At 28.6% G+C, this 16,050-nt stretch overlaps 2 protein-coding genes across 2 annotated transcripts; both read left to right on the top strand.

Annotated features, from left to right (window-relative positions):
• Positions 1 to 4,749: 4,749 nt before the first annotated feature.
• On the top strand, positions 4,750 to 5,865 carry LOC107948149 (homeobox-leucine zipper protein ATHB-7). Its single transcript, XM_016882618.2, has 2 exons — positions 4,750 to 5,258; positions 5,339 to 5,865. Exons 1-2 carry the CDS (start codon positions 4,929 to 4,931, stop codon positions 5,675 to 5,677), a joined length of 669 nt encoding a protein of 222 aa, XP_016738107.1. The 5' UTR covers positions 4,750 to 4,928; the 3' UTR covers positions 5,678 to 5,865.
• Positions 5,866 to 9,019: 3,154 nt separating this feature from the next.
• Positions 9,020 to 11,416, top strand: LOC107948150 (uncharacterized membrane protein At1g16860). The gene is made up of 4 exons (XM_016882619.2): positions 9,020 to 9,483; positions 9,667 to 9,822; positions 10,584 to 10,795; positions 10,877 to 11,416. The coding sequence occupies exons 1-4, from the start codon at positions 9,163 to 9,165 to the stop codon at positions 11,043 to 11,045; spliced, it is 858 nt and encodes a 285-aa protein (XP_016738108.1). The 5' UTR covers positions 9,020 to 9,162; the 3' UTR covers positions 11,046 to 11,416.
• The last annotated feature ends 4,634 nt before the right edge of the window (positions 11,417 to 16,050 follow it).

Below are 16,050 nucleotides of genomic sequence, written 5' to 3'. Positions count from 1 at the left end.
ATGGGTTTTAATTGTATTTGATCTTTTTGACATAATATCTAGAATTACCCATAACCTCTCCCAATTCATAAATAAAAAGATAATGTATATCAACACATTTGAATTCATGTCTTTTTATATTAACAATAATATTTATGTAGCTTGAGTTAAAAGTAATTTATTACTTAGGTACAAAGCATTTTTTTTTTCATCGTTACATACTGTCGCAACTAAAACATGTCAAACTTGAAAACTTAGTCGGCTAAATCTCTAGAAGATATGAACACGTTTAACATCCTCTTCTATGTTGATATAAAGCTTAAGTTGGCCACTCTAAGGCCACACATTGGTTCATTGCCTTATTCTTGCCCAAACGGAACAAAATGCTATACTGTTCATGCAATGATGGTCTCGCCTAATACAAATAAAACTTGAGGTCACTATCAATAAGTACTGTTTCATCACTATATCACCCATTCTCTTTTTAGCATCTTAATTTATATTATCTAGTCGTACAATACTTTATTAATATAAGGTGATCAAAGGGTTTATGCTTTCAATAAAGAATGTTAAGCGTGATGACCTACGCAAAGCATATAACAATGAACGAGGAATGCAGGGCCTCAAACACCCAATCCCAGCCATGCAATTGTCCATTGATTCAACAACTTGAGAGAGAGTTTTAAAACTGTTATACCTATACTTAGACGAATTTATTTTACTCGCTTGTAATTTTATAAGCCATTTTTTTATCAAGAAAAATCATCTTGCTAGCTAGAATACCCACAAGCTCAAAATCCCATAAGATTAAGATATCAATTAAGATCATGTATTTTATATGAATAAGACATACTTTTAACTTCTAAATACGATAATTTGTATATTAAAACCTTCAACTTTCTTCTACTTTAGTTTTAATTCTAATCTTTTAGTGGCACCCACACTATAATCTTAACCCACTTAAATTTATCAAAGTAAACCAATAAAATTTTACATTTTAATTACTTATAATTCTATTCTATTCTATCTCTTTTAGAAAAATAATCTAAAGAGAGTTTTAGACTAAGTTTCAAGCAAAATAAATATAAAAACAAAGTTGTAACTTCCCCTTAATCATATACCTAAATCCAATGGATTTAGAGGGCTTGTTGATCACACCAACCCCACAAACAATCCAAGACCACAACACAACCTACAAACCCTAGCAAAGACACTAAATTTTAGAAGCATACTTAAGACATATCTTTCAATTTCAAAGGTCAACTTGTGTTAACATATAAAAAACTATAGATGGGAAAATATAATTATGTCATTAGAACGAAGTTGCCCAAACATTTGACTAATTATATCACCAAGTTTCAAACAAAAGGTGATACATAACATACATTAGTAGGTTGTGTACATTCTAACATAAATAATTCGTTTTAAAACTATTCAATATTACATTTTTACCTAATCTAGGGATGATAATAGAGAGTGATGGTTTTCTACTTGTACCGATCTTGATTTGATTTTTATTTATATAAACTCTGAATCTATTTAGTGTTTTTGCTCTTGAGTCCAATCTCTGAAAATAATTTTTTTCAACGATACTTGATTTACTTAAAATTATAAATAATATTTTATAGTGTATTAATTTTTAAAAAGTAAACCAAGTATATAAAAAATATAAACTAAAATATATGTTATAAATTCTTATAAAATAAAATAAAAATCATATTGAAAAAAATATATATAAAGATAGTTAGAAAATTAGAGTCATTTTAATAACATATCAAGAATAGGGAAAGCAGATTTTTTCCTGCACTCAACTTCTACTAGATAATAATAATAACTGACCCTCAAACCCTTTCTTTACAAAAACAATCCCTAATCGAGACCGATCAAAATCCGACACATTCTAATTTTTTTTTTCACCCTCAGAAGCGAATACGAGGGGGTAGACAAGGGCCGAGGCCCTCCCAATTTTTTTTTTAATCCAGTCATTTTTTATAAATAAAAAAACTTATAAATTAATATATAATAAAATTATACTTTGCCCCAAATAAAAATTTTTCAATTCAATTCTCTTATAATAAAAAATTATAAATTAATATATAATAAAATTACACTTTAATCCCCTAAAAAAGAAAAAAATTATGTTTAGTCCTTTCAAAAATGATGAAATTATAAATTAATATATGATAAACTTATATTTTAATCTATAAAAAAATTATAATTAAATTCTAGCCTCTAAAAAAATTTCTAAATTCCCCGTAACCACCCTTAACTAGAGGTGTCCTTGGGCCTGGCTAAGTTCGAGCCAAGCCCAACCAAAATTTTATGCCCATTTGCTAGGTCGGGGTTGGCCCAAAAAATAGGCCTAAAATTTTGTCCAAGCTTGGTCCATATTAAATTTTTATATAATTTTTTTAAAATACTAAAAATATTAAAATAAATGTTTACCAACATATTAAAAATAAATTAGATATATATATACTTAAATAAAACTAAGATAAGTGCAACTTAACAAGTAAATGTCTCTAAAATAGTATCAAAATTAACAATAAAACAAGAGTTATACAATATTCAAACAACAACAACAAAAATAGTAGTAACATAATAGTGAAATGGTAGTAAAATAGTGAGAAAATAACAAGAAAATAGTAAAAAAAAAGAATAGGTTTTTTTTTTGCATATTCGGGCAAGGCCCAGGTCAAAGAAACCTTATCTTTAGCCTGGCCTATTTTCTAAATGAGCCTTATTTTTTGTCAAAATCCGTTTTTTTGAGTCAATATTTTTACATAAACCCTCTTACTTTTCGATAAATCTTTAGATCAGACGAGATAACTTAACCCATATACAGTTCTACCCTTAACCTAATCTTTCTATGAGGTTTTCTTTTAACACCTTTAAAGGCATTTTTTTTTCCTTTTCAAGAACTCAAATCATACACTAAAATTACATAAACATAGAACATATATGATCTCTATCTTACGTTTATGGATAACTTTCAATATCAATGTGTCATAGATTCTCAATTAATGATGTCAACTAAAAATTTATTCAAATTCAACATTGATTTTTTAAATAAATAAATAAATAAAAACCCTATATTCTTCCACCTTGTTGTTGGTACATCCATTTCTTATTGAATCTTGACATTACAAATCATAAGATTAAGACCCAAATAATGTTAAAATTTGAAAAAAAAAATTGTTTTTGCACACCACGTGGCCTGCAGACAGTGACATAGGAAAAAGCCAAGTGAGACAGACACCTGTACATTGTCCCCACAAGCAGACTTTCAATAAGATACGATATTGGACCAAAAGTTGGACACGTGTCCGATTTATTATAAGCCAATCTTTTTGAACCACAAGATTTTAGACACGTCACCTCAACCTTAAACACCACGTAAGGTGATACCCAAGTTTTTTGACTGATGGACTTCCGCGTGTTAAGTCACTATTGGTCTATGACCCATGTGTGGAAGATATTTGTCCCAAGGCAACTGGTTTTATTGCTAAAGAATATTACGAATCGAATTTTCATTAATTATATTTTATTTGTTTAAGAAAATAGTGATTAATTTAGTATAAATTATGTAAACTTTAATATAAAAATAATAAATATATTTATCAAAAATTTATATAAAAAATGATAAAGTTAAATATTTATTTAACTTTATTTTTTATCAAATTCTATTATACAATACATTTTTATGAATTTATTTTTTTATTATAAATTTGTTATTCGTATAAGTTTAAAATTCTGTTTAAAATTTAATAAGATTTGAATAAAAATATTAAATTTATAAAAGTGGAATTGAACAAAAAAATTAAATATATTTAAAATATGGGTCAAATTTAACCTACAACATTCAAAACAGTAACTTAATTCGATTTAGCCTAATTTCTAATTATTTAATTTATTTTCTATATATTATCATTTATATCACATAAAAATTAAATATATAATAATATATAATACAATATTGTAAACATTAAAAATATATATTAAATTATTTATGTTCAACTCAACATTTTACTAAAAGTAAAAACATATTCCCTTAGTCTCAATAAACTTGTCCCATTTTAATATTTAGTGGTCAATTTTTTTTACTTTGACTTGTTATTATTTTAAATTTATTATTGATAAATTTTAAAATATATATTTTAAAAACTTCGAACTTATTAATTTTAATATACTTATTATATAATTTAATTAATTAATAAAAATTAAAATTAAAAAAATTAACTCCAAATAGGACATGAGTAATAAATTATTAAATATTAAATTAAAAATGATAAAAATAATAATATAGACAACCTTAAAATAAGTTTAGATTAGATTTTTGTAAATATGAACGAATTTAAATAAAATTCAAACCTCATATTTCATACAAAAAAGGGTTTAGACAAACATTATCTGTGCTAATGTCGTACATAAATAATAATTAAAAACCATCATTTGTCCTTAAATAGTAATTAAAAATTAAAAAATGAGACTTATGGTAGTTTCTTTTAACTCATTTGTGGAGTGGAAAAAACATTATTGGTTTATAAAAAAATGTAAAATTATTTAAGAGAATAAACAAAGAAATTATAAAGTATTTTTTGAGCCTTATTTTCCAACTTAAATGTTCACACACCTCAAGACTTTCACTTACCCATAGATTAAGCAAAGAAAAAAACAAAAGGAATATTGGTAATAATTTGTAAGAAAAGGCAAAAAAGGAAAAGCACTATACCTCATCACTTAAAATCCCATATATGCATATACATACATACATACATACATACACATATATAAACAAGGGTAGCTAGCAAGGACAAGAAATCCAATCTCAAACCCCAAGACCAAGATATAGAAATGCTTTGGTTTATGGGGTTCTAAAAATGCGATGATATCATATTCAACCACATAAAGAAGATCAAATCCTTGTAGGAGAATATACACAAAGGATCATGGAAGATCCATTTTCCGGCATGCCTGAAATTACTACGACCAAGAAGAAGAAGAACAACAAGAACAAGAGAAGGTTCAGCGACGAACAAATCCGGTCTTTAGAATCGATGTTCGAATCAGAGTCGAGGCTCGAGCCAAGGAAGAAGTTGCAGGTAGCTAAAGACTTGGGGTTACAACCAAGGCAAGTAGCTATATGGTTCCAGAACAAACGAGCAAGACGGAAATCGAAGCAACTCGAACGTGACTACACCATGTTACAATCCAATTATGATAATTTAGCTTCCAAGTACGAGAGCTTAAAGAAAGAAAAACAAGCTTTAGCCTTTCAGGTACTACTTTTTATACACAATCAGTACATCAAATATTAAACCTTTTTATATGCACTAACATGAATACCCTTTATTAACAGTTGCAGAAGCTGAAGGATTTGGTAAAGAAGCCAAAAGAGGAAAATAATGGTCAATGTTGTGGAGACCAACAAGTTATAACAATGGAGGGAGAAGCTATCAAGTCCGATTCAGAGGAGCAGCACAGTTTTTCAATGGAAAGATCAGAGCATGGACTTGGGGTATTATCAGATGATGATAGTACTATAATGACAAGCTATTTTGAACTAGAACAAGAGCCTACTAGTTTTATAACCATGGTGGAACTAGGACCAGGTGGTGAAGATTGGCATAGTTTTGAGACTGATGGTCTTTTTGATCAGTCTAGTAATGGGTATCAGTGGTGGGATTTTTGGTCGTGAAACAAATCATAAAGTATGGAGGAAAAATGGATGTAAATAATTTTTTCTTTTGTGTAAGCAGCCCAATAGGGTGATGAGGGCAAAGTAGCTTGTAGGGGAGATAGGAGAGAGGGGTACAATTTGATTATGTTATCACTTGAATTTTAGATGAAAACTATAGATATATGAATTCATTATCACTTTGGTCATTGCTGTTGAACTTTCTTTTACACTGAAATTAATGGCAGCTATGACAATGTAGCTTAGCTTTATGTTAATCCTCAAATGCAGTTCTTTATAGCAGATAAAGCTTCCCCTGTTTCTTTAGGAAACTATTCCAGGGCATAAACATATATATTAATACAATGCTTAAAACTACTCATAATTCCTTCCAACATTTAAATAAGAGGATGACACACTTAAATTTATATTTTCTTGTACTATCAATAATATCAATGCTAAATTAAAGATTTTGTTGGCATAAACATATAACTTATATAAACAGCAATATAAATACAATTATATTAATATTGGATTTTAGAAATAAAGGGATAAAATTTAAGAAAAATTTGGGCAAACAATACTCACCCAATTACCAATAAATTTTTGTTTCGGTGGTCTAACTATATAAACTTATAAAATGGTAACTTTAGTTATTTTTAATTTTTCTTTTTTAGCAATTCAATTATTCGAATTTTTCTTCTTCTTTTTTTTATCATCAACTATTAAATTACTAATAAAAAAGATAACTTGGTAGCTTTTAAAATTGGCATAATAGCAACTTTAACTTTAACGTTTATACATCTTATCAACTTAGTCTTGATTCTAAAAAATTAACCTTAAACATTTACACATGATGTAACTTGGTCTCTTTTTTTTCGGTTTTACTTTTATTTATGAAATTGAGGGTTAATTTTAAAAGAATGAGAAAAGATAAAAATGAATATCTTAGATTTTTGGGTATTTTCATTTTTGGTATATTTCCGACTTTTGGGTATTTTCTTTTATTTATGTGAAAGGGTCACAAAGAAAAGCAAAATTAAAAAAAAGGATTAAATTACACAATGTGTAAGCTTTGAGGGTTATTTTTTTAGAACCAAAACTAAATTTACACAATGTACTGAGGGTTAAAGTTGCTATTATGTCAATTTTAAAAGCTATCAAATCATCTTTCCATCAACCATTTAACAGTCAGTGACCAAAAAAGAAAAAAAAATTGAATAGTTGAATGACCATTTTATAACTTTTCATAACTGAGTGACAAAAAAAAAAACTACCAATAGTTGGATGACTACAAGCGAGTTTACCCAAGAATCTTTCATGTATGTTTTCACTGTTTATAAAAACTAATCTTAGATTCGTGATTACCTATTTCAATAATATCACAGCCAAAATGCGACAATTAATGTGAAAGCAAGAGCTTGGTAAGGATGAAGTTGAATTGACAAAAACAAAAGGGGAAAAAGTCTCATTACATGAAAATCAAGATATTATTTTTCTCCCATGATACTGTGTCAGAGTATTTTGTAATTTTGGTTATAGATTTTATCCCTACAAGGATTCTCTAGGAATTATCCAGACAAATGTAGGGCTTATACTACATTAACAAACAACCAACCAGTATTCTAAAGAACATTCAGCTTTCAACATTCCAGACAAAGGGATCAAATTGAAACCAAACCACCGTGGGATACCTAATGTTACCTAAATGTAAGCCTAACACCTTAAATACAAGCAAACAACTTCACAAAATTATGGCATTAATAATTCCTGTATTGAGTGATAAGAAGATGATGAAGCTATCATAAAACTCCTTTCACTATACTCTAGATTGCATTTTAGTCCTCTACTAAAAAAATAGTAAATTAGTCTTTGTAAGTTAGATGAGCAAGCAAAATAGCCTCTCCATTAAAATTTCACTATTAAATGTTTGTTTTAGTATTTATATATGAGGTATAATAACAAATTTAACTCTCGATATTTACACATTTATTCAATTTGACCCCTACTCTTTTATTGAAAATAAATTAGAAAATTTTAAAACTAATAAGAATAAAGGGTCAAGAAGGCTTTAGTAACAAATTAGAAAAAAAATTAATTAAGCCCTTTTAAAATTATTAAAAAATCAAAAAAATTGTAAACATAATTTATTAAAAATAAGTTATAAAATTTTTATTAAAAAATTAATAATATCAACCAAATAAAAGAATAGAGGTTAATTTTTAAAAAAAATCTTATAACCATTAAATTTAATAGGTCAGTATTGTTATTTTTTAATAAAATATATGATTTTTTAAAAATAATTTTCAAATTTTAAAAGGGCTTAATTGATTTTTTTTAAATTTGTTAATAAGGCCCTTTTGACCCTTTAACCTTATTAGTTTCAAAAATTGAATAAATATGTAAGGTTGATGGCTAAATTTTAATAGAGGGGTTGTTTTGCTCACTCATCTTACGTGCAATGACTAATTTGTCCTTTTTTCAGTCGAGGGGCTAAAATGTAATCCGAGATATAGTACAATGTTTTTGTTGTACTTTTACCATAAGAAGATTGATACCTAAAGTTTTGAGTTTTAAACGGTAAAATTACCATAGAGGTCATTGTATTAGGAGTCAAATTGCATCTTACCCACTTTACTTAATTGGGTAAATTAGTCCTTGTACATTAGATCAAATAGCAAATTGGTCATTTTGTTAAAAATTCAATCCATTTTAACTATTAAAAATTGTTCTTTGTATGTTAGAATGAGATACATGTGGCACACCATTGTAATTGTCTAACTATTATGTTAGCCACGCCATTTTTTAATAATAGAAATAAATAAAATTTTGTATCAAAAAGTATCAATTTCTCTTTGATCTAATAAAAAATAATTTGCTCTTTTTTAGAGTAAATGGGGCAAAATACAATCTAACTACTAGTACAATAACCTCGATGGTACTTTTATTGTTTTAATCTTATGAAGTGATAAGCATTGACAAAGAAAATTGATCCTTATATGTTAGATTAAAGAGAAAATTGATCCTTTCTAGTAAAAAAATTCATCAAATTCTACTATTAAAAATTGGCATTACTGATAAAATAACTAAATAATTTCACGTAGCGTGCCATATGTACCTCATTCTAACATGCATGGTCCAACTTTTAACAATAAAATGGATAGAATTTTTAAATAAATAATCAATTTACTCTTTGATCTAATGTATAGGGATTGATTTGCCCATATTTGAGTGGAGAGGAAAAAAGTACAAAGGGTTCCAATGGTACTTATTCCCAAATTGGTGGACTCCATTGTTACATATGGGCTGTGTACCTTAATCTTTCTTAAGAGTCCTAAAGACCAATAGCCCAACTTTGACTCAATGAAGAAAAAGATCTACAGTTTTTTTGGCCGGATCTCTCATTATCCAAAAGGCAAAACCTTTCTCTCACAAAACAAGTTCCCATTTTAAAGTTTCAAACTTCTTTTTTCTCTGTTCACTCACTTCTCTTTGTTTTTTCAGTGATGAACGACCTGTCCAATGCATCCCTAACAGAGCACCAAACTAGTTTCAGTTGCAAACCTATACCAAGTTTAGCCTTTTACACTCTTTTACCCCTTTTCTTCATTGGTCTCTTTGTCTCCATTTTCATCCTTGTTGTGGTCCATAATGCTGCTTTCTTCCTCTCTTTCCTTTTACTCTCTGCTTTAGTTGCTTCTTTTTTAGCTTGGAATGCTATTAATTGGAGACACCATAACAGATCTGCTTTCATGTTCTTTCTTAACTCTTTCCCTGATTCTGATCTTCGACTTGCACGTGAAGGACAGCTTGTGAAGGTCACTGGGGTACATCTCCACTTCAAAGTTCCTTCCTCTTTTTTTTTTTTAAACTGCATTTCGTATATTTTGTGGGGTTTTTGTGATTTTTCTTGGGGATTTCATTTGGTTTCTGAAAATTTCTTGTTTGCGTGTTGTAAAGTTGACATTATTTGGTAAATTTAATCTGCTTTTTTGTTGCTCATTTTGTAGGTAGCATCATGTGGAAATCTATCTTTAGAAACTTCATATGAAAGGGTTGGCAGATGCATATATGCATCTACTCTTCTCTATGAGTATGGACAATTTGGTCTCAAACCTGTTAATGTTAAAAGATCTTGCTTTCAATGGAACCTAGCTTATTGTGAGGTATGTGTATGTGTATGTTCTTATTGAATTAAATTGATGCCATTTGGTTGCATTGATAGATTGTGATAGATTATAATGACAATGCTCTTAACACAATTCTTGCCAACCTCCATTGTTCCATTTTGGCATTAGATTATAATGGCAATGATATCTTCTGTTAGATTACTTGTGTAACTATATCCATTTAGTTTTGATTCCCATTAATGACACTTCATTGTTCTCGTTTTGTTTTTTCATAGCCAAGAGAAATAATTTATTGCAATGCACTTGAGTTCCATGCTACAGTCTGATTTCTTGCTCCGATTGTCCTGATATCATGCTGATTTCTTCTGTTTACAGTCTGAATCGTGAACTTTGCAACTTAATGACTTATGGCATGCTTTAAGATCAACTAGTATGTTGTATGTGGTCCTTAAGTATGTTGTCCAAATCTATAGCAATTATCTATGAGAGGGAGTCTGTAGTCTAAAGGATCAAAGGCCAGATGGTTAATAATTTGGACCGTAATGGTTTCTCTATCAAGCTTGTCTCTAAATATCTCGAAGAATAACTAGGTGGGAAAACTGGATGAACATAATCTGTTGTTCCTGAATGTTGTTCTACTGTTCTTGATCCGATACTTAGTATAAAGCAGGTTGCTTCTTCACATTCAATATGTTTATCGTCTCGATTGTTCTTTCAAACATATCCGTGTTCTCTTAAATGTGGCGTCTGTAAGAAATAGAAATGTTTATGTAGAGCTTCTTTGTTTTGCTTGACAGAGGTTTTCTACAGATTTCTATATAACCGATCGCAAATCTGGTATCAGAGCCATGGTAAAAGCCGGTTCGGGTTGTAAAGTTATCCCCTTGATCACCGACAGCAAACTCGTCACTACTACGAAACAATGTAGAGTCCTATCTCCTCACCTCACCAATTGGTTACGAGAAAGAAACCTTTGTGCAGATGCCCGTCTACTACGTCTGGAAGAAGGGTAACCGTGCATATACAAACATGAATCTCAAATTCCTGGCTGCCTTTTGCCTATGCTTACTCAAACACTAACAACTTGCAGGTACATACAGGAAGGCAACACCGTAACTGTAACCGGAATGTTACATAAAAATGATGATGTTGTAACAATCGTTCAACCACCTGAGCTCTTCTCTACAGGATGCTTATGGCAAAAGTTACTTCTTCCTATCGATGTTGATGGTCTGATATTGGCCCCGGGGTGTTCTTAATACATAATAACCCTACCATTGACCTCAATGAACTCCGTTTGACACCCAAGACAGTAATGTCTGACATATTAACAGAAATATATCTAAGTGAAGAAGAATTTGGATGGTAACTGGTAAAACGGCAAATTTTATTCAAGGAATGTTACCTTTTTATAGTAAAATTTTGGTTCTTTTCACCCCCTTCAATTGTAAGATAAAAAGTAAAACTATGTTATGGTGAAAAGTTCTTAAATATTATTACCCTTTGGATAGATCAAAAACTTCCTGATTTGGTTTAGGGTTTAGAGTTTAGATTGAATGAGAGTTTATGTTATTTTCAATTTATTTTCTTCCATCATGAAATTAAAAAGTATTATTTACCTATTAAAAAATTAGCAATTGTTCTCAAAAGTACATTCCCAAGCATGCTCAATGATCTTGAATCTCTCTAAATATAATTTTTGTTGTTAAAAATATTACATCCCAATCCAAGCATCCAAGAAACATCAACCTTCATACACATACAGATGCACATACATAATACTTAGTTCTGTTTAGCATCCTCTTCAGCATATTGCTTACACTTAGTGCCCAGTGATTTCAATTTAGTATTACTAATACCAAAAGGTGAAGGCTTAGCATTCTCTGCAAAAACATGATCACATTCCTCATAAGCCTTCATCACTACCAACACGATGGCTTCGAGTTCCTTGAAACCTTGGGGTGATTTAATACCACGTTGAAGCATACCCAATGCCTTTTTCAAGTTTCCTATGGACATTCCATAGGCATTATCACAATACTTAACCATCTCGCTATTACCAAGTACCGGTACCTTATCCTTTGTACGCTCTGTTTCTTCAAGCATGTCTATTAGTTTGGCTTCGAGGATAGGGTCCGTTACTCCGCGACCTTTGACTTCTATGATTTCACGTCTGGCCGTGACTTGACCGGCAAGGAGAATCAAGGCTGCTGCAACAAAGGCCAATGTGAACGATGATTGTTGCTTGTTAGCCATGTTTCTTTAACCTGATTTTTTTTAATTGTGGGATGCCTTCTTTTTGTCGTTAAAATGGAGGGGTTGATTGGGATTTTATACAGAAAGGTCCCACATTCGAAAGGAAGACAAAAAACAGTCAATATATAAAGTAGAGGCTGACAAAAGTTTGCCTCCTATTGGCTATTGAGTAATGATTATCGTTGCTGTGTTTTTTTTTTTTTCCTTCTAATTTTCTAATATTGAAAGAGGATTAAATTGAAATGTTTGGTTCTCAATCATGTGTTTAATTTAAATTGCAGGTTACGAACGGTTCTTATGCATCACGTGTATTCCGGTGTCAATCTAAAACTGCTATATTTGCATAATTTCTTGGGTAAATTACACTCGATGTCTTAAACTCTTAGCAAATTTACATTTTAACCACTCAAATTTAATAAATTACAAAATAGTCATTAAACTATTCAAAAGTTTTCATTTATGTTATTGGAATGTTAAAATCGCTGCTATATGGTCTTCTTTGTTTGCACAACTTACATTCTCTTTCTTTTTTACAGTTTAGTTTTTTTTTTCCAAGAAACAAGTTTAAATGTCACAAATCTACGAACCAAATCCAAATAGCTTTCTTCCACCAATATCCGACACTAACTTTCAAATCAACTTTGATCTAAAATATGTTCATCTACTCGTCAATGGTACTAAAATTTAAAAAATGATAAGATTTTTTTAAAAAAAAATCTAAAGAATATATAAAGAGTTAAAATTTTAAAAAATTTCTAAAATAATAATTTTATGGGCCTAAATAAGTTAATTAATGATTCAAGCTTATCATATTAAAGTATCTTTTTATTTTATTTTGCTTTGAAAAAGTTTTCCAATATATATGGTTTCAAATTTATGTGCTCTATTATGGAATTAGTTATACTATAACAATATTTTAATTTGACATGTTTAATTTTTATAATTTAACTCAAATAAATTCACTTGATTTGACTTGAATAGATTTTCATTTCATTTGACTCATTTGAAAAAAATTCAATTTGAGTTAGGATGATAAAATAGGACTCGCCAATTCGATTAACTCGAAATTTTTTCACTCGATTTAATTCAACCAAACGCTTACCCTTAGGGTCTGTTTGATTGAAGGAATTGATTTTCCGGAAAATCATTTCCAACTTTTCCAGGCGTTTGATTGGCGGAAAACATTTTCCATTTGGAAAATGAACTCCAAAACAAGGGAAAATGGGTTACATTTTAGGAAAAATGTCTTACCCTTTCAATTTCCGTAAGACATTTTCCGTGCTCTCCTCTCTATCGCCTCATTCATTCCTTCCTTCATTTCCGGTAGAAAATTGCTTCTGTTTATCGATTTTTCAGTAACTTGTTTTTTTAATTATTCAATACTTGTTTTTTAACACAATTACAAATAATTTATTTGATATTAATTTTTTTCAATTTATAACGATTAATATTGTAGCTTAATAATTGAGTATTATTATAAATAAATCATTGCAATATATGTAAAAATAATTTAAAATATAAAAATTTATTAATATATATCAATATATGTAAAAATAATTTTTTCAAAAAATATTTCCAGGAAATCTGCCAAACAGCCGAAAATATTTTACACAGATTCAATCAAACACCAGAAAATATTTTCCAGTAAATCATTTTACAGAAAAGTAAAATATTTTCCCGAAATCATTTTACGGAAAATATTTTACTGGCAATCAAACAGACCCTTAATTAAATGACCAAATCATAAATTTACTAATAATATAATGATTTAATTTCTTAATTTTGTATTTAGTAACTTAGATCTCAATATTTTTTTAGATCAAATTTCTGTATCCTTTATTAGATAAAAAAACAGGCCCAAAAGACAAACATAATAAAATTTAAGGAAATCCGAAATAAAAATACAAACGGCCCAATAATAAAAGAAGAACAAGCCTGGATCCAGTTTGGTAAACGGGGTTGGTCTAGAACCTTCCTCTAACCTAGCTGTTATCAAATTTTTGGATTTGTGTAGACATGATAAATAAATCAGTTAGGTTTCGATGTAATATATATTTAGAAAGTATAAAAACGCATTAATTTGTTAAATCCAAAGGCGAATCTAGGGGCTGGCAAGGGCTTGGCTTCCTTAAAATGGAAAATTATTATTTTAGTCATTTAGAAAATTTTAAAATTTTAAATTAGTAAAGAAAAATTGTACTTTAGTCCCCTAGAATTATAAAAATTTAATTTAATTATTTAAAAATTATAAAAATATAGACTATTAAAAATTAAAATTTCATTTCTGCCCCCCTAAAAAAATTTTCTAGTTTTGCCCCAGGTTAAATCTATAAATTTGTAAAAATATGTAAATATTTTTAAATATATATTATAATTAAAATATACATTTGAAGTTTATGTTAGGTTGCCCTCAATGTTTATATATTTTATCAAATTTGTTCATTTTTTAGCTAAGTGTGACTATTATCTTTTCAAAAAGAATAAAATCGCTTTATTTAATGAAAATGTCAACTAAAATATTAATTTTTTAACGATGTTAGTGTGGCGACCTGCGTAGTAATTCACGTGTGCTTCATGCTAGCATGACATTATTTGTTTTATATTTTAATATTTATAAAAAATTCAAAAAATAATTATTATAAAAAGTTTATAAAAATTCAAAAAATTAGCATAAAATACACTTGGATTGCCATGCAAGCTGTCATGTTAAAAAAATAATGTTTCAATCAGTATTTTTGTTAAACAAACAATAATTTGACTCTTTTTGAAAGGTTGATGATTAAATTACTTTTTTTAAAAAAAATTGATTGTTAAATTTAGCTAAAAATAATAATGGCCAAATTGACAAAAGATGCAAATTTTAAAGGCTAAAATTATAATTAAGCCATTATGCTATTTATTTTAGGCATATCGACTTAAATGGCCCTCTAACTTTACAAAAAAAAAAGAGAGTAATTTTAGCCCTCCATTTAATTTTCTCCCTTTTAACTCTTAAACTTATATTGTTTGTCAATTCACTTCAAAATGGATGGAAAAGTTAATGTTAGTTAACTTTGTTGACATGGCGTGGCATCCACGTGTATGCCACATTAGTAATTAATTATTTTTTAAAAAATAAAAAATATTTTTTTTATAATTTTTAATTTTAAAAAATAATTTTTTATAATTTTTGATATTTTGAAATTTTAAAATAATTAATTAATTGCTTACATGACATTTACATGGAAATTCACATGTATGCCACATTAGCAAATTTAACAAATGTTAAATTTTCTATTCATTTTAGGGTGATTTGACAAGTAACGTAAGTTTAAGCGCTAAAAGAGACGGCAAATTAAATAAACGACTAAAATGATTTTTTTATTTTTATTTTTGTAAATTTGGAGGGTCAAATAAGTCATCATGCCATTACTTTATACTGGAACCAACCATATATAGTAAACGGAATTTTATAGGTGAATTTGAATAGAGAATTTCAGTTACTCAAAACTTCTTTTGAAATTCTTTATAAATTTTGAAATTTTGTATTTTTATAAAATTAAATAAATATATTTTTGCGAGTTTTAAAAACTTTGATAGAAGTGAAATTTCTCCTCTAAATTCCCCACCCAAACACACATTACACTACAAAATAATATATCATTTCTTAGTTATTAAAAAAAGGGTAAACTATATTTTTTAAATAGGGGTTATTTCTATTTTGGTCATCTTAAATTTTTTTTTTGTTAATTTGGTCACTCAAAAAAGAAATTGATCAAATTTATCGCTCGATTGTTAGATGGTAATGGAAGTCTAACGGTGTATTTGTATAAAAAAGTTTTGGGGTGACAAAAATAAGAATGACTCCTATTTAGAGTGATTGATGGGTAGTTTACCCTAATTTTACAGTGGCTAATGTTGAGATGCTGTGTCATGTGTCAGTATTCTATCACTATTTAACAATAGGATGATCAATTTAATCAATTTCTATTTTGGGAAACCAAATTAACAAAAAAATTTGGACAACCA

This window comes from Gossypium hirsutum, chromosome A12 (genome assembly GCF_007990345.1).
Source record: "Gossypium hirsutum isolate 1008001.06 chromosome A12, Gossypium_hirsutum_v2.1, whole genome shotgun sequence".
Taxonomy (NCBI): domain Eukaryota; kingdom Viridiplantae; phylum Streptophyta; class Magnoliopsida; order Malvales; family Malvaceae; genus Gossypium; species Gossypium hirsutum.
This window is presented reverse-complemented; position numbering and strand designations above follow the sequence as displayed.